General features: G+C 44.7%; 1 gene segment (V, D, J or C); it reads right to left on the minus strand.

Annotated features, from left to right (window-relative positions):
- Window positions 1–1,521: 1,521 nt before the first annotated feature.
- LOC144673600 (Ig heavy chain C region, membrane-bound form-like) lies at window positions 1,522–19,768 on the minus strand. The segment is given in 7 exon segments: window positions 1,522–2,002; window positions 2,141–2,268; window positions 5,404–5,730; window positions 6,973–7,284; window positions 7,904–8,218; window positions 8,433–8,732; window positions 19,687–19,768. Coding segments are annotated over 7 exon segments (1,434 nt in total).
- Between the last annotated feature and the right edge of the window lie 366 nt (window positions 19,769–20,134).

Here is a 20,134-nt window from a genome sequence, read left to right on the forward strand (position 1 = left end):
CTGGATGTTATGCACATGTTTGATATAATTTATCCCATTTACAAGAATAAATATTGGAAAACCATTTGTGTGGGAGGTTACTGGATAAAAGCAGGCCTGGAAATGGAGCAGAGAAAGAAGATCCCTGGAGTGATGTTCAGTCAGTTCAGGAGGATGGTATCAGAGGGAATGGAGTAGGGAGACAGGATCCCTGGGGTGATCTTCAGTGAGTTCAGCAGGATGGTTTCAGAGTGAATGGAGAAGGGAGAGAGTATCCCTAGGTTGATGTTCAGTGAGTTCAGAAGAAAGGTATGAGAGGAAATGGAGCAGGGAGAGAGGATCCCTGGGGTGATATTCCGTGAATTCATTTGCTGTTGTGCCTGGCAGGCCGCAGGGCCTGGGCATTTCCACGATTTGTGCTCCCTGGTGTTCCTAATAAGCCCCAAACTGTGGTAATAATTTGCAGGATTACTGCTCGATAATGTGTTTGTGTCAGATCGGCCCTAGTCTCTAGGAATCTCCCATGGTTTGTGTCAACGGTTCAGTCTGCGGTATTTGTGTATTTTTTGTTATGCGATGTGGGCGTGGCTCTCTGGGCCAGCATTTATTGCCCATCCCTAATTGCATTGAGAAGGTGGATTGTGACGTCTCTGCCTTGTGAGTGTTTAATTGGACAAGGTGGAGAGAGTCCAGGCGAATGCTCTGGGCGCATGGGTTCAAATCCCAACATGGCAGCTGCTGGAATGTGAATTCAATTATTAAAACCTGGGATTGAAAACTAGCCTCAGTAATGGTGACCATGACAACTATCACCGATTGTCGTAAAAATCCATCTGCTGCACTAATGTCCTTTAGTGAAGGAAATCTGCCATCCTTACCCAGCCTGGTCGACATGTGATTCCAGGTCGACAGCAACCTGACTGACACTTAACTGCCCTCTGAAATGGCCTCGGAAGCCGGGCTGTTCTGGGCGGCCTTGCCAGCGACACCCACACCTCATGAAAGGGTAAAGAGATAAAAAAACGTTTACTCCCTATCTAACCCCTGCTGCACCGACCCTGGGAGTGTTTGATGGGTCAGTGTAAAGGAAACTTTCGTCCTCCATATACTGTCCTGTATGGGCCTCTGATGAAGCAGATACCTGCTGTTTACAATTACCTGACATGTGACTGTGACAGGCCTGAGTATGAGTGAAATCACCGAGGTTCCCCTCGCTGTGCAATCATCCTGGCTCTGAAGTTTGCCATAAAAAGGTAGCGGTAAAGGTGTATTAACACCGAATGGTCGCTGGATGGCGCAGTGACTCTTTTACTGAAGGACCTTGGACTCTGAAGAAGAGTCATGAGGACTCGAAACGTTAACTCTTTTTATTCTCCACAGATGCTGTTGGGCCTGCTGAGTTTTTCCAGCATTTTCTGTTTTTGATTCACATCCCAAACAGGAATGGTTAAAAAAAATCTGGGAAAGGGGAGGAAACAGTGTAATAGGGGAAATGGAGCGGTGTCGATGGGCCTGGGGGAAAGGAGTTCAGCAAAGTCAGTTCGTTTCACATTCATGATTTATTAACAATTTCGGAGAACATTTTACAGAAAAGTTTATTTTAAAGTCAACTGGACTGAATATGATGACTGAGTCACACTGAGAACAGAACACATTCGCTCTGAGCTGCCAACTGTATGTACAGCTGTGACAGAGACCAGAAAGAGTAAACCGGTGCTCAACATAAAGGGAAGGGAATAATTGTGAATGAGTAATGAGAAAAGCTACTTATTTACACATGGAATTCAAACTACTGGGGAATTATAAGCTACAATTACAACACAGCCATAATTATCTCGCACATTTCAAACAGAGAAGCGGAAATACCGTCCATGACTGTCTTAGTTACAAATTCGGAAACATGAACTGAAGGTATTTCATTTTTAGATTCACCGAGAGGACATATTTTAAATTCGTAATACAGAGATCTCAATAAACGGCTGAGGAAAATCTATGGTGTCCAAAATTCAACTGGTCACTTGATCTGCAAAAGAGGATAAAATAATGAAGCAGATGTTTAGAATGTGGGACATGTATGTTAGTGTTTTAATCAATGAAACATTGAGAGATTTTTCAAACCGCTTCTGTCAGTTTGAAGTGTGAGTGGATTGAATCTTCTGACCTTCACCAGAGTGACGGCAGTGCTGTAGAAAATGCTCAGGAAGAACAGGATGATGAATGTGGAAGCGGTTGTCCAGATGTTGCCGTTATCATCCTCAGAGTCTTCAATCCAGGTGCTATCTGTGGAATCTGCGAGGATGTAACCGAGGAAATATAATTAGGTTGTTTATTAATCTTGGATATCTTTTAAAAAATATACTCTTTACTCTTTCCTAAGTTATTAATGTATTCTCTAATTGAATGTTCAATATATATCTACTGTTAAGCTCGTGAATTTCAGCAACCTATCTCTGTAACTATCTCCACAGCTGTTCTTCCTTTACAATCCTCGTATAGTCCGAGTCGGAAAATATAGAAAATTATCTCCAATATCAGTTTATTTTCGAACAATTTCGTACGATCTATTATTGGAGAATATTATGATGGATATCGAGAGAGATTCACTGAGCAACTTATTTGGAAACTATGAACGTTGCTTTTTAAAATCTCGGATGTGAGTTCCCATCTTGGTTGTCTATTTGTGATGGGAATGTTTGGTGCGTCATTAACTTAAATCAGATTCTCAGTAAGAACATTGTTTCAGTGTGCTTTTCGGATCATTATGTAATAGGGACAATTGCCGGAGAATACATCGGTTAAAAAAGTGCATTTGAATTCTACCTTCTACAATAGCCTGGCGTTTGTGTCATGCTTTAGCTTTTATATATGTGTGCATGAGTATGTTGTGCCTTGAATCACCCTTTGTTTCTGTGTCCATATGTGTGTATGAGTATTGAGGTGTGTTCATTTGCCAATGAGTGCTGTCTTGTGCATTTCCGTGTCTGTGTCTGCATGTATATTTTGTTTTTTTGCCAATGTGTATGTATGAGTGTGTTATTGTGTGTGTTTATGTATTGATATCTATGTTTATTTATCACTATCTGTGTTAATGTGTGTTTTTGCGTTCTTGTCTGCTAATATGTGTTAATGTTTCTTTTTGTGTTCCACGTATGTGTCAGCATATTAATGTCTGTGTCACAGCGTGTGTGTGTGTGTGTGTGTGTGTGTGTGTGTGAGAGAGAGAGAGTTTTTAATGTGTGCATTTGTGTCTTGATGGATATTTAAAACTATGTATCAATGTGTGTTTATGTTTTCATACGTACTAACGTGTGTTTTTTGTGTTCTCGTGTGTATATGCGTGTTTCATGTTTGTGTCTACATGTGTGCCTGTGAATGTGTTAGTCTGTTCCTCTATGTGTTTGACTGTCTGGGTGTCGTCTACTCATGTGTGTGCATGTGTTCATGTGTATCCATGTACTTGTTTTAATGTATATGATAGTGTGTGCCTTTTTGTCTGTATTTCTGTTATTGTGAATGTGTGATGATGCATATTTGTGTCCATGTATGAGTCTGCTTGTCTGGTTTTATTTGTCTGTGTGTGTTAGATTGTGTATATGTGTGTTAGTGTGTGTATGTGTGTGTGCACGTGTGTATTTGTGTGTGTGTGTGATTGTGTATATATGTGTTCCTGTGCCTGCATTTGTGTGTGTATTTGTGTTTATGTGTGATTGTGTGTGCGTGTGTGTGTGTCTGTCTGTGCGTCTGTGCCTGTGTTTGTGTGTGCGCATATGTGTATTTGTCTATGTGTGTGTGTTTGTGTGTGTGTCTGTGCCTGTGTGTGTGTGTGCCTATGTATGTATGTGTGTGTCTGCCTGTACTGTGTGTGTTTGTGTCTGCGTGTCTGTGCCTATGTGTGTATGTATGTATGTTTGTGTGCGTCCACTTGTGTCCCTTGTGTGCATTTTTACTATTTTTCAGAGTTTCACCAGGTCCCAATGATCGAGTCTGACCCTGATAGTGAAAATTTTGGTGAATATTTTTAATATTCTGTATAAACGTGTTTTCTGTGAGATGCAAGGTGATATCAGGTGAACGAATGCAAACAATCAACCATCTGCCTCATAAAATTCAGGGGCAGAACCGTGAACAACCCAGGGAGGATTTAATAATCAGTTTAGATTCGGATGATGGGAAATCAATCTTAGCATAAGATTAACAGGAACAAGAGTGTGAAAACTTCTTAAAATTATGTTGCATAAATATATATTTCACAACATTTTAAGCATGATGGGACTTTAAAACCTGTGGCCAGTAAGCTAGAATCCGACTTCTGCTGTTGGTAACTGGGTCCTGACAGTAGAGGCCCGTTCCCTTCCAGATTCTCTGCTCGGGGACTGAGAGTCCAGTGAGTTAACAGTTTTGCTCCGTCTGCTTGGCTAAGCTATTTCCCTTTCGGTTCTCTCTGCTGAGAAGGTGGAGACACACCGGGTTAACTAATGGCCTTCCTCGTCTTTCTGTTTAGCAAGTGGAGGTAAAATTGGCTAAAAATTTTCCTTTCAGTTTTCTCTGTTGGGGAAGCGGAGGTACAGGGGGTTAATAATTTCCCTTCCCCCTCTCTCTGTTGGGGAAGTAGAGGTATAGCGGGTTAACAATTTCCCTTCCCCCTCTCTCTGTTAGTGAAGTGGGGGTACAGTGGGTTAACAATTTCCCTCCCCCTCTTTCTGTTAGTGAAGTGGGGGTATAGTGGGTTAACAATTTCCATTCCCCCTCTCTCTGTCGGGGAAATGGGGGTACAGTGGGTTAACAATTTCCCTTCCCCCGCTCTCTGTTGGGGAAGTGGGGGTACAGTGGGTTAACAATTTCCCCTCCCCCTCCCTCTGTTGGGGAAGTGGGGGGTACAGTGGGTTAACAATTTTTCTTCCCCCTCTCTCTGATGGGGCATTGTTGGGACATGTTTCTGTGTGACCCTCACTTCAATTCCCAGTGGGTGCGATGCAGCAACTTAAAGCTGATATCCATTTTAAAGGATTGGACAATAAGAGAAGCAGCAACACCGAGATCTAAATGTGCTGAGTTTGTTTGCCGGAAATGGGAAATTGTCAGATTTCTCCTCAGTGGGAGGAGAGCTGGTGATGTTATTTTGCAGAATCCCGTTATGAATGAGCTTTACTCTGTCTCTAACCCAGGATGCATCTGAGCTGGGAGCACTGGGTGTACAAGACTTATTTCTGAGCCCTGGAAATATCCGATTTGAACTAAACAGCTCTAACATTAGCAAAAGTGGAAAACAAAATTAATTAAGCGACTGTGCATTTAAATCACGATTGGAGAAAAGGACTTTATTATTTTTTTTATTGAAGTTTGAAATGTAACCGAGAGATTCTCATTGACATGAATTAACGGTGTCCATCAGTGCAAGGGAAATATTCACAAAACTCGGTTTACCGCTGGATTTATCAACCGTTCTGTTGATGATCTTCAAGGGGATCGCTTCATGTCCCACCACACAGGAGTAAGAAGCGCCGCTGGCCCACTCCTCCGCTGCAATGGATAACAGGCTGTACATGAAGAAGGAGCTATTGCCGTTCTCCGCCACCACCCCGGTGTTCTTGTAGTTCCCGGGATTCACCGGCTTGTCATTGACGGTCCACTTGACGAAAATCTCTCGTGGGGAGAAACCTCTCACTAAGCAGCTGAGGGAGACGAATCTCTGAGCGGAGACATCTTCTGCCGAGGGCAGCAGGACAGACACGGACGGTTCTCGCAGAAAACCTGCATAAAAATTACAATAACTGTTAATAAACTGGACAATTTCAGAGCCAAAAAAAACGCTGCTTAGATGTGAGAGAAATGCGATTTGTATTGAATCTTAAAAGTTTCCATTTTCCATTTTGGGATCTATCTGGCTTTCCAGCTCGGAGCTGGGTTGGATGTCTAAGAAATTGGGCTCTTCAAAAGCTGCTATTTTCTGGATAATAATGAACCTTTAAAGGGTTGCTAAATAGTATGGATTCTCTCTGGAAACAGGATTTCTAAACACTTTGACCTCTAAACAGTCTCAGTTCAGGCTGCCATGTTGACACTCCTGAGTTGGGAGGCTGTAGTCTTGTGCACCCCCTCATCTATGCAAATGTTTAGAAAGGACCAGGATGTGAGCATCAGCATGATGTAAACTTAAAATCTGACCTCGAGCAGGGGGGCGAACAGGAAGTTGGGGATGTGGTAGCCACCCTGGCAGTTTGGGTATATGTCCTGTAACCTTTGGTGAGAAGAGTTTGCATTGGTAATTGACACTGGATAAGTTAATAGCCCCCAGAGAAAGGTTATATTAACAAGTGCTCAGGCAAAGGGCCTAGGTCCTGGTGGGGTCATATGCTGGTGAGGTGCCGTGGTGAGGCTGCAGTGCCCGGTGGCAGCTGCCTTCCTCAAAACGGCCAAGGAGGAGGAGGAAGGTGAGATCAATTCACTTTGTGCCAACCATTTGTCCGCCGCCTGGGACGAGTAAACTGCTGTCAGCTGTCACCCGTCGTATACTTTTCCGGTCCAATGAATTCCTGCATCAGCCTAAACTGTTGTTTCCTAATAAACTTTTAAAAAATCTTAAATTTCCTGATGACCAGCTGACTGTCCTTTTCGGGATTTTGGCCCCCGAATCCAACATCTTACAGATACAATCCTTTTATCTGAGAACTTAAGGAGTTGGATTGGAAAGCTGCTTAAAGTTTACAGCACAGAAACAGGTCATTCGGTCCACCTGGTCTGTGCAGGTGTTTAAGCTCCACACCAAGCTCCTTCCACCTTTCTTCATCTAAATCCAATAGCACAGCCTTCAATTCATTGTTCCTACATTTACTTATCAATTTTCCCCTTAAAGTCTACAGGCCCAGAACGTTTAATTAGTGAAATTGCCAATCATATGAGACCATTAATACACTGGATTCTAAATGTTGACCCTAGCACTTAGCCTGGAAATAGACACAATGGCTCACTTATTGCTTCAATCTCACCGCTCACCTTGTTCCTTGTGGATGGAACTTCTTAAAGGAGTCGGCAGATCCTGATGGCTCACCACGCAGTAGAACTCAGCCCCACTCAGCCAGGCTTGTGTCGAGATGTTTACGTTGCTGACCACGCTGTCAGGATCCGCTCCCGGTTGGACGGCGATCTCTGATTTCAAAGGCTTCTTCTCTTGTGTCCAGGACACGAGGACTCCATAAGGAGCATTAGAAACGATGCAGGTTAATGTCACGGTCGCCTCCAGTAAGACCTGTTCTATTGGCGGTGGCAGTAGAGTAATTGTGGGATCATTGCGGCAGTCGTGATCACCTGTGAGACAGAAATGAAAATCAACCAAAGTTTCACCTTCAGAAGCAGGACAGCAGTATTCAGCCTTCACTCCCTGAAGGAGAATAAATCACCTTGGACATATCAACCTCTAACTATCGTCTTTAATCTTCTTTACACAATGGAAAACCAGCTTGGTCTGTGTAAATCGTTCTCATAATTTAAGTTCTTCAGCCCCGGTAACATTCTCATGAATCTATGTTGCCCCAGTCCCATTACAAATGTACCATTCCTGGGCCCTGGAATGCAGTACTGAAAGCCGTTTTATAAATAGGGTGGATGCACTTTCAAACACTCTATCCCGAAGCTGTTACCAGTGAAGGGTTCCAGACACCTTCTGCCTCTCCAAATATGATCAGCTGACTCAGGGTAAAGCTAATGTCAAGTCCACCCCACTCACTCTGTGACGTCAATGTAGAGACGTGACGTGATAAAATCCCGAATGGTGAACAATCCGAATGCAGCCCTTACATCGGAATTAAACAATAACTACATGATAGTAAATTAGAAATTGTTCCGTCTACTAACTCCAATAAATTCTTGATTTGATTAACATCGGAGAGCAGAATGATCTATTGCTTCCTCGGTTTGTATTTCTTACCCTCACACTTGGTGGCGTTTCGACTTTGGGTGACCCCTTGGTGAGTGACCTGACAGGTATAGACCGCGTCGGTGAACCATTCCCCAGCGGAGACTTTCAGCCGACTGGTCGCCGAGAAGCTCCCGTTCACTTCAAAGGCGGGAGAGGTGACAATTCCTGAATCCATGGGTTGTCCATTCTTCAGCCACTTCACGGTCATTGACTTTGGACGGAAATCGACGATTGAACAGACGGCGGTGGCAAATTTATTGGTTGTGATTTCTTCCCGGGAACTCACGGTGAGGAGAACAGTTGGAGGTAAGCCAGGAGCAAGGCCTTCAAAAAACACAGGTTAGCCATTTCTTGCAGAAGAAATTGATAACAGATACAATGAGTTCTTATATTTTAACAGGCTCTTTGCGGTCAATGGACACTAACCTGGAATTTCCAGGGATCAAAACTGTGCAGAGTACTATAAATGCGTTATAACCAAGGCCCTATACTGGTCAATCACAGCCTTTCTGTTTCTCACAGGTTCCCCAACACTTACATGGCATTCCAATGCTCTTGTCTGAGCCGCTGTATCGAACCTCACACTTGATTTTTCTGCATTCCCCCTCTGACTCGGTGATGGTTAACTGGCTGCTCAGGGTGTAGGTTCCCTTCTGGTTTCTCACTGACGGGTAAGTCTTAAATCCAGTGGTGATCTGCTGCCCATCTTTATTCCAGGTCAGGCTGGTGATTTCTGGGGAGTAGTCCATCGCTAAACAGCCGTAGGTGACGGAGCCTTCGGGGTTGTGTTGCTGACAAGAGGAGACCAGGCTGTAGAGAGTGGGCGAAGACGGTGTCGCTGGGAAAGAATGGCCGATTGAACAAGTTAGACTCTGTGATTTGTGATCATTAAGTAACCAAACAACTCAAAATTTGACTATAACTCTAAACATATCCTAATATATTCCAACTAAAACCCACATCCACATTTGATCATTTATTATTTCCATCATTTGGTGATCCTCATCTGTCGATTCCCTCTTTAGAAACCCACACCTCTTTTTCCGCCTCTATCCCATGACTAAAATAGAACATTTTGATGTTATCTGAATGACGTACCTTTCAGTGGATTAAAATGGAAGAGCAGAGGATTTCCCCCATTATTTCGCCACCATTTATTTCTCAATCAACAGCACTTGGTGATAGAGAAATTGTCTCGTCATTCATATCATTGCAGTTTGGAAATTGGCTCAGTTCAAATTCGCTGATGCTCCCTCCCCTCTCCATGTCCCCCCAAAACAAAGAATAGCAAAGACCCTTCGAAAGTACCTTTGTAATGGTACCTATATAATGGCCATAGAACTCTAAACTGAATACCAGTTACAGTAAGTACGACATTTTCCAATCGTATGTACATGTGAACATGCGGATCAGTAGCAGGAGTAGGCCATTCTGCCTCTCGATCCTCCTCCACCATTCACTCCGATCATAGCTGATTTATTGTGGCGTTAACTCCACATTCCCGCCTACTCTCCGCTAACCTTTGACTCCCTTGTCAATGAAGAATCTCTCTACCTCTGCCTTGAAATATTAATGACTTCTCCTCCGTCGCACTCTGGTGAAGAGAGTTCCAAACTTTCACTACCCTTTGAGAGAAAAATAAAATCTCCTCATTTCTGCCAGATTGGGAGACCTCTTATTTTTCAACTGTGTTCCCTATCGTTAGTCTCTCCCACAAGGGGAAACATCCTTTCAGCATCCACCCTGTCAATTTTCCCCAGGATCTTATATGTTTCAATAAAATCAGCTCTCATTCTTCTAAACTCCAATAGATACAGACCCAGCCTACCCAAACTTTCCTCATAAGTTAACCGACAACACCTCCCAGTATCATTTGAATGAATATTCTCTGAACAGCTTCTAATGCTTTTATATCCTTTCTTAAAGGAGACTAAATCTGTAAACGGTAATTCAGACGAGGTCTCATCGACGCCCTGTTAAACTATAGCAAAACATGTTTACTTTTATATTCTATTCCCCTTGTAATAAATGACAACACTCCCTTTGCCTTCCTCATCACTTGCTGTTCCTGCATTGTAACATTTTGTGATTCATGCACCAAGGGATCCACATCCCTCTGTACCTCAGGGTTCTGCAATCTCTCTCCTTTTCAATAATATGCTGCTTTTGTATTCTTCCTGCCAAACTGGATAAGTTTATATTTTCCCACATTATACGGCATCTGTCATTTTTTGCCCACTCCTGTAACCTATTTATTTCCCTTTGCTGACCCTTATCCCCTCTTCACCACTTACTTTCCTCTCTATCTTTGTGTCATCAGCAAATTTCGCAAAATCATTCAGTCCTTTCATTCAAGTCGTTGATATAAATTGTAAATAGTTGAGGCAGCAGCATTGATCCCTGTGGCACTGCACTTGTCACAAAACCATGATGGATCTACGTAATTGCATTTGGATTTTCTTAGTGACCCGTGATAGGATCCTTAATAATAGATTCCAGCATTTTCGCTCGGACAGATGTTAAACTAACTGGCCTGTCGATTCTTGCTTTCCCTTTACCTCCTTTATTTGATATAAAAGCCTCATTTTCCATTTTCCAATCTGATGAGACCTTTCCACAATCTAGGGGAGTTTGGAAAATTAAAACCAATGCCTCTGCTATTTTAGCAACCACCTCGTTAAGGCCAAAATATTTGGCCAACTTCTCTGCCCATTTCCTTATTTTCCTTTATTATCCAATCCGTGTCCCGCGGCTGGACTGTGGCCCCCGAAGCCCCTCTATATGGACCCTGGAGCCGTTGTTCTCAATGCTGGTAAGACGGGTAAGTGGGGTTGAAGATTTCTGTAAGGAGCTGCTCCTCCAATCACAGGCGGATCTTCTACCCGTTAGCTGCTGATAGGCTAACTAGTGGGCCTATCAGCAGTAAAAGTGGGAGACAAACAGGTTGTGATTGGAGGTGCAGCGAACAACCGCTGAAAAAGGCGCAGGGAGCCGGGGAGAAGCGCACAGAGACATTGTCTCCCTTCTATCCTAGGCACTGAGTGCCTTTCCCCTGGAATGGAAAGGATTTCAGGAGGAGGAGAGACAATGAGGGAGAGAGAGAGAGAGAGAGAGAGAGTTAGAGAGAGTGGGGCCCAGGGCGCCTGGGGCCTCGGCTCGCAACTGCTATCGCCCGGATCTCTGCCCTTCCCCCACCCTCCGCCTCTATGCCCTTAAACCCCTGGCTCTCTGCCCGTTCCCCTCCGGTCTCTCTGCCCTTTCTGCCCCAGCATCTCTGCCCTCTCCCCCTCGCCTGTCTGCCATTTCTCCCCAGCTCTCTGCACTTATTCCACGGCACTCTGCCCTTGCCCCCACCCACCGGCCTCTCTGCCCTTTCCACCCTCTCCGCCTCCCTGTCCTTGACCCTCCCGCCTCTCTGCCCTTCCCACCTCTGCCTCTCTGTCCTTCCCCTCCACACCTCTCTGCCCTTTCCCTCCCACCGCCCTTTCCCCCTCTGCCCCTCGCCCTTTCCCCTTCTGCTCTCCCCCCCTCCCGCCTTTCTGCCTTTTCCCCCTCCCGCCTCCCTGTCCTTGACCCTCCCGCCTCTCTGCCCTTTCCCCCTCTGCCAACCTGCCCTTTCCCCCTCCCGCCTCTCTGCCCTTAACCCTCCCGCCTCTGCCCTTTCCCCACTGCCCTTTCCCCCTCTGCCTCTCTGCCCTCCCCCCACCTCTTTGCCATTCCCCCTCCATCTCCCTTTCCTTTCCCCCTCCCGCCTCTCTGCCCTTCCCCCCCCGCCTCTCTGCCCTTTCCCCCTCCCGCCTCTCTGCCCTTCCCCCCCCGCCTCTCTGCCCTTTCTCCCTCTACCTCCCTTCCCTTTCCCCCTCCCGCCTCTCTGCCCTTTCCCCCTCCCGCCTCTCTGCCCTTTCCCCCTCCCGCCTCTCTGCCCTTTCCCCCTCCCGCCTCTCTGCCCTTTCCACGCCCAGTCTCTCTGCCCTTTCCCCCTCCCGGCTCTCTGCCCTTTCCCCCTCCCGCCTCTCTGCCCTTTCCCCCTGCCCTTTCCCCCTCTGCGCTCCTCCCTCCCGCCTCTCTGCCCTCCTCCCTACCGCCTCTCTGCCCTTCCCACCTCTGCCCCTCTGCCCTTACCCATCCCGCCTCTCTGCCCTTTCCCCCTGCCCTTTCCCCCTCTGCGCTCCTCCCTCCCGCCTCTCTGCCCTCCTCCCTACCGCCTCTCTGCCCTTCTCCCTTCTACCTCCCTTCCCTTCCCCCTCCCGCCTCTATGCCCTTTTCCCCCAGTTCTCTGCACTTACTCCACGGCTCACTGCGCTTTTGCTCTGCTGTCTGACCTTTTCCACTGGCTTTATGATCTTTCCCATGGCTCTCTGCCCTTCCCATCGCCTCTCTGCCCTTTCCCCCTCCCGCCTCTCTGCCCTTTCCCCCTCCCCTCTCTCTGCCCTTTCCCCCTCCCGCCTCTCTGCCCCTTACTCCATGGCTCTCTGCACTTACTCCATGGCTCACTGACCTTTCCCCGGCTCTCTGCCCTTCCTACTCGGCTTCCCTGCCATGCCCTCCACCCCCTCTCTCTGCCCTATCCCCCCCGCCTCTTTGCCCTTTCCCCCCAGCTCTCTGCACTTACTCCACGGGTCCCTGCGCTTTCGCCAGGCTCTCTGACATTTCCACCGACGCTTGTCGCTCCCTTCGACCATGCTCCACTTTCTGACACTGTGAGGACTCAGGCCTCGCTTCCAGTTCTCTCTTCCCCGCAGTTCCCGCCCTCCCACACACCGATTTAGGAAAAGTGGTCTAGTAAGTGAGCGTGTGCATGATTGACAGTGAGGGTGGCTGAGTGACAGAGTGAGGGTGGGTGGCTGATTGCGTGAGGGTGCGTGGGTGAGTCAAGGAGTGAGTGAGGGTGGGTGGTGAGTGAGCAAGGGTGGGTGTCTGAATGTGGGTGAGTGAGGATGGATGAGTGAATGAGGGTGGGTGTTTGAATGAGGGTAGATGAGCGGGTGAGTGAGGGCTGGTGGGTCTGTGAGGGTGGGTATGTGAGTGACGGTGAGTGGGTATGTGAGGGCGGGTGGATGAGTGTGAATGAAGCTGGGTGGGTAAGGGTCAGTGAGGGTGAGTGAGGGTGGGTGAGTGAGTAATTGATGGTGAGTCAATGAGGGTGTGTGAAGGTGGGTGAGGGTGGATGAATGAGGGTGTGTGAGGGTGGGTGAGTGAGGAGTGCGAGTGAGTAAGGGCGAGGGAGTGAGGGTGAGGGAGTGAGGGTGAGTGAGTGACTGTAGGTGAGCGAGGGCCAGTGAGTGAGGGCCAGTGAGTGAGGGCCAGTGAGTGAGGGTGAAGAAATGATGGTGAGGGAGCGAGGGTGTGTGAGTGAGGGTGAGTGAGTGAGGGTGAGTGAGTGAGTGAGGTTGAGTGAGTGAGGGTGAGTGAGTGTGAGTGAGTGAGCGATGGTGAGTGAGGGTGAGTGATTGTGGGTAGTGAGGGTGAGTGATTGTGGGCAGTGAGGGTGCCCAGGTGCTGCAGGCTCATCAAAGCGATGTTTCTCTGGATGATTTTCTGCTCCAGCTCAGCTTTCCATTGCCTGTTGTCCACAGCCGAGCTGGGGGCTCCTCCATTCGGCTCCACCACCTCCACCTCCTCCTCTTCCTCTCCATCGATCCTGTCCCGATTCTCCATGTTGATCAGCTTTCAGTAACACCGGCTGTGTAAAGTCAGGCAGCAGTGTAGATCGCTGGCCAGCTGCTTTAATTCCGATGCCTTTCTTTAAGAAACCCGTGTCAGTGCGTGAATAGGCAGACTGAGGGGGCTGGAGGGGACGGTTACAGCAAAACCAGGATGGGCCGTGCAGGCTTCTTGCACCAAGTGTGCACCAGTATTGTGGATCCAGGCGGCCATGGTCTCCGCCACATCTCTCCCTTTTTTTTGTTTCTTTGTGTTTGGTTCAACACTTGGAAATTCTCCACATATATAGTGATGTCACCTGTGTAATTTCATTTTACACAAAAAGGCATCAGAAATGGAACAATGATCATGCCTGCAACTTCACGGATTTTCATTCTGCAGTTAGCATTTTCAGCCCACTTCTGTGTGTGAGAATGTGTGTGTGTGAGAGAGAGAGAGAGAGTGCATGCAAGTGTATGTGTGTTTTTGAGAGAGAGAGAGACAGAGACAGAGAGAGACGGAGAGTGTGTACGTGTGAGATAGGGAGTTTAAGTGTGAGAGTGTGTGAAATGGAGAATGTGTGTGTGGGAGAGAAAGACTGCGTGTGCCTGTGAGTGTGGGAGAGAGAGAGAGAGAGAGAGAGAGAAAGAGAGAGTGTGTGAGAGGGGGAGAGTGTGTTTTTCTGTGCGTGTCATAGGGAGTATAAGTGTGAGAGTGTCTGAGATAGAGAAATGTGTGTGGGAGAGAGAGTATGTGTGTGTGAGAGAGAGCTGCTGTGTGTGTGTGAGAGAGAGAGCGACTGTGTGCGTGTGAGAGTTAGAGAGAGAGAGAAAGAGAGTGTATAGGGGTGTGAGTGATTGGTAGTATAAATATGTGAGAGAAAGTTCGTGAGGGAGCGAACGTGTGTGTGGGAGAGAAAGAGTGCGTGAAAGAGAGAGCCAGTGTTTGTGTCAGAGAGAGAGAGAATAAGAGAGAGTACATGTGTGAGAGAACAAGTGTGTGTGTGAGATGGAATGTGTTTGTGTTTCTGTGTGTGTGACAGAGAGAATGGAGAGTGTGTGCATGTGTGTGAGTGTGTATGTGTGTGGGAGAGAGGGTACATGTATGTGAGAGAGTGGTTGTGCGTAAAAGAGGAGTGTGCGTGTGTGTGAGAGAGAGTGCATGTGTGAGAAAGAAAGAGTGCATGTGTGTGTGAGAGATAGTGTGCACGCGTGTGAGTGTGTATAGTTGAGAGAGTATGTGTATGAGAGAATGTGAGTGTCTGTGTGAGAGTGTGTGTGAAAGAGAGAGGAAATGTGTGAGAGACAGAGTGTGTGCATGTTAAAGAGAATTTGAGTGTGAGAGGGAGAATGTGACAGTGTGTGTGAGTGTGACAAAGTGAGTGTGCATGACAGAGAGAGTGAGCGAGTGAGGGTGTGTGGTAAAGAGACTGAGTGTGTCGAGGTAGATCAGCCATGATCTTACTGAATGGAGGGCAGGATCGAAGGGCCGATATCCTCTCATTCTCTCATTTCTGTCATTCATGCCCTGCAGACGGCAATCGAATGACTCAATTTTTGATGGCGGCTCCTTTTCCCCAAATCCCCCGCGGCTGGTTGTTTGGAGCGGGAGCCTGGTCATTGTCCATTTCAATCGTTTAAATAACTCGCAGCCTCTGATCAGATCAGAACAGGCGCCGCTCTCTGGAGCCTCACTGTCACTCCCTGATTCTGTTTGTTCTGAAATTGTGCTCAAGTTCAGCTCACTCACGTTCAATGATTTTCTGATACTCAAAATGCTGAAACATAATTAATTCATTAAAATTTATACATGTTCTCTCCAGAAATATTGTTAAAAACAATTAACGTTCGTCATTTCAACCGAGCAATGGAACAATTTATTTTCACAGATCTGGCTCAAGAACTCACAGCCAGTTAGTTCGATGCTGATTCAGTTTGTTTGACCTCTGCAGGGAGAAGACTCTCAGGTCAGTAACAGGACAAGTTAAGATATGGATTAAAGCCCCCACTCCTCCCCCAGTACACTCCTGTCATCAGCTGCAAGGGTGGGGGTCAACAGAAAGCCAACTCTCCACTCAACTGTCAAACACACCGGGTCAGGTACAGCACTGGTTTGATATAAAATAAAACTCCCTCCACATTGTCCTATCAAATATGCCCAGGAGAGAGTTCAATCCGGTTTTGATATAAATGCTGTGGCTGCAAGAGGCGGTCAGAGGCTGGGAATTCTCTGGCGAGTAATTCAACTCCTATTGCCCAAAGACAACTCACCATATACAAGGCACAAGTCAGGACTGGGATGGAATAGATTTCACTTACCTCAATGAGTGAAACTTCAAAAAACCCCAAGAAACTCGATACTATCCGGGACAAAGCAGCCCACAGAATTGGTACCCCATCCACTACCTGAAACAATTACACCCTCCCCCACAGACGCACAGCGACTGCAGTGTGTACCATATATAGGATGCACTGCAGCAACTCGCTAAGGCTCCTTCAGCAGCACCTTCAAAACCCGCAACTTCTCCCAACTAGAAGGACAAGGGCAGCAGGTGCTTGGGAACACCGCCACCTGTACGCTCCCCTCCAAGGCACCCACCATCCTGACTTGGAACGATATCGCTGTGCCTTCACTGTGAATACGTCAAAATCCTGGAGCTCCTTTCCTAACAGCACTGTGAGTGTACCTGTAGTATTCAAGGAGTCGGCATTTCAACACCTCAAGGTGTAATTAGGGATGGACAACAAATGCTGGCCTTGCCAGCGACCTCAACATCCTATGACAGGATTAAAAATAAGATACAGGCTAATTTCTTACTCCACACTGTCCAACTAAATAGGTCAAGGACTGCTACAGCACGGATTAAAATAGGATAAAACTCCTCTCTGCATTGCCTAACCGAACACTCCCAAGATACATGCATCACTGGCTTAAAATCGACCAAATCTCCTTCGACAGTCTGTCTGTCGTTTCTGAATTGTCCTTTCTGACTGTCACAATGGGTTGGGTATCTCATTTCTGAGGCGCCTGGTCAAAAAGTCAAACTTTTCACATTTCTCACAGATACAAGTTTTTTGAAGAAATAAATCAAATTGCATTTCTTGAAATCCAAGAGAGTGAACCAGAAGGATTACAACCAGCCAGGAAGATTCCTGGTTCCAACACAGTGACCACGCGCACAGAAACAGAACAGACACAAATGATGCAACAAGTGAGTTCCCAGCAGATAGATCTGTTCAATCTGTCCATTTCATTCAAGCTGTTTAATTCCAATTGATCAACGGTCAATTTACTACAATTATTCCACAACTTCTTTGAAATTAATCTGATTTTCATTTCAAAATTCCCTTTTAAGTCCATCTAATTCTCCCTGATCTGTCTCAAATCTCCAAATAATATAGGATTTAAGTTACCCTGAAAATGAGCATAGCAAAAATTACAGGTTCAAGATAGTTTGGTGTCCGTAACAGAGACTCAGTGACAGGGTAAGAATTAAACAAATCAGGAAACATTCACATTGAAAACCGATTACCCGCTGATTTGATTTGATTTTAGGTATGAATAGAACCAATAAAATCATCGAGGCGAAACACCTTATCGAGCTGAGCACAGCTGAGTAAGAAAAGTACTCTTTTCTAAATTAATTTTGGATACAATTAAAAATTCTCTCCACTGAGATTTTGCATTCACCATAATGACCAGTATACTATTTAATTGTTGGAGCACATTTATGTTGAATTAATTATCACTAATATTATATTGTAAGCTAATTATCTTGTTATTGTCAATTCATTTTCTTGTCAGCTGATTTTTACTCTATAATATTAAAAATGGTTTTCAAAAATTGAAAACCTGTTTCTCCCTGGTACTTTGTGAAATAATTGGGGTTTATTTAAATCAACCTGACACTGAAACAATGTTAAACAATAAACTTCAAATTGCTAGATGTTAACATTCAGGCAAGTGTATCAATTTTACTTAAATCTAAGCACGATTTACTATTTTACTTCTACTTCTACTGCACTGTTTTAACCAACAATATTGTAAGCTATGCGTGTTTCTGAACGCATTGAGAAATCATAAATTCCATCTATTCTCATCGAGTAATTCACAGGGCGAATTTATCAGTAGAATATTTGAAATACTTTCAAATCTGGCCGGGGTCACATCGCATTAAGTGTCTATGAGCTGCAACATCATCTGTTTGCTAAAGGAAGCTTGTCTTAACTCCAAACTATATGTAAAAAAATGTTCCTGGCAGTTACTTATTATCAATAAAATTGTTCCCTAGATAACAATCCCTATTCTTTAATTGTTACATATATTGTTCATTGAAAGAAGATCCAAATTGATCAATATAAAACTTGATGAGAACAATTCATTCAGATCATCTGCGATACTGAAATATAATCAGCAAATTGAATCGAGATTTTGTTCTTCAATTTAATATTTAATAAGAATTAAGCATGAATCTCAGATATAATCTGTTCTTCTCCTATAATCCTATCCTGTGTACAGCACAGCTATGGTAGACAGGATGTTGTTATTAAATTCAAAACTAACATTAATGTTTGTAATTAAATTAATCTGTTCTAATTTCAAGCTTTTCCTTGTCAATCTCTATTCATATGCAGCCTGCACCTTCCTACAGTTCAAAAAAAATGTAAGAACAATTCATTTACTGCCAACGAATTCTACCCCCCCCCCACCCCCCCCACGCCCCCCCCAGAAAACTGTTTAAGATTAGATTAGTGACAATTGTCTCGTTATCCAAATCCCAATAACATTGAAGGAATAATATGGTTATGACTGCACAGAAAGAATATAATAACCGGATAGACATATTGCCAAGCTGAAATGTCAAACTCCTCTTTAAGTCAATGCAAACGTTATCAGGGATATAAAAAATAATTCAAATTCCCTTGTGAAATTGACCAAATCTGTAGAATCAGTATATTCTTATTGAAATTATTTCATGCATAATCACAAAATGTTTCCAGCCTAAAAACTTTCCCAATCATGTTAATTGTGCGCAGTGCACAACAAAATTATGAAAGGCGATTAATGATCAATTATGATAATATGAAAGCTGTTCAGCCAATATGGAGAAATATTACCACATTATAATTGTTTGAATTGTAATAATTTTACTCTACAACTTGAAAACTTGTTAATTATATAGTTTCTGATTGCAGTAACGAATTATGTTCTGAATGAGCGTCATAATCCATGGTTTAGTTTAATCTGCAATTATCACTTAAAATAAAGACAAAATGTTCTAACACATCTTTAAACGCTTTTTTCCCATTTCTGAAACCTGTTTGTTTTCTGCCTACAATCGCGCTTCAAGCAGATACAAACGCGTAGGCTGTTTTCATTCAATCACAAAACGTGTAACCGCTCAATGTCACCGAATTTAAACAATGCAGAGGCAATGCAGAACCGCCAAGCCGTTTCACAAATTCTACTAATTCAAAGCCATCCAGACACACAATATTCTCGGGAGAAAAACACCAAATCACATCACTGAGGGGCTGAAACCCGTTTCATGGAGAACCAGCTCAATTGTACAAACACTTCCAACAGAATCCAATGTAACATTGCAAGAAAATCTCAATATCGAATCCAGGCAACACGCTCGTCACTAAATAAATGAATAATTAAACTAAACGGAAATATGGAATAATGTCAACAGCATTGTGAGTAGGCGGAACATGTTCAATAAATTAATACTGAAACTTAAGCATATTTTGTTAATATTGGGTTTGATTTCAAACCTATTTAAACACTTGTGCAACAGACGGTAAAACCCGCAGGCGTTCGATGTCACCGAGATTAAACATTGCAGAAACGTCAAATTGTTTTAACAAACGTTAGATATTTCAAGTCGCCCGGCCACACATTATCCTCAGCAGATATACACCAAATCACAACAACCAGGGACCGAATCCCTCAACAGCACCATTTGTCAAGACACAGTGGAATTATATAACTCAATTTAAGCAGAATCACATGAAACATTGTAAAAGAATCTGCATACAGAATTCAGCAAACCCACGTTTCAATGAACGAATGAATTATTAAAATAGACAAGAATATAAAGCAAAGACTCAAGTAAAACAATCACTAAATAAATGTGTGGTTCTTACCTGCAGTCACCGTCACCATGGTCCCTTGTGCCCAGTAGCCCATAGCGTCACAGTGTTACACTCCCTGGGCTGTGCCATACAATAACTGTCCCTGCACGAAAAAGACAGAAATCCACCATTATTTTAAATATTCATAAGTCAGAGGCAAAGTAAGATCACGATGAATCTTCACGAAATTATATTTGCGTGTAGATATCTTTAGCTATTCATCAATGATCCTCATCTTTTATAATTCAGAGTAACACATGAACATGTTACTGAAATCACCAACTGATGAACGGATAATTATCACAGTTTTTCAATTTTAAACCACGTTTTTTGGGCAGTTCTGGGCATAAATAATACTTCACTGTAAATATAGCAGGATTGTAAAAGCGAGCACTGACCCAGGCAGACTCAATTAGTGCTGAGGGGTTTTTGTATTGACAGTAACTGCTGTGCCATCCCA

Source organism: Cetorhinus maximus, unplaced genomic scaffold (assembly GCF_964194155.1).
Source record: "Cetorhinus maximus unplaced genomic scaffold, sCetMax3.hap1.1 HAP1_SCAFFOLD_392, whole genome shotgun sequence".
NCBI classification, from domain to species: domain Eukaryota; kingdom Metazoa; phylum Chordata; class Chondrichthyes; order Lamniformes; family Cetorhinidae; genus Cetorhinus; species Cetorhinus maximus.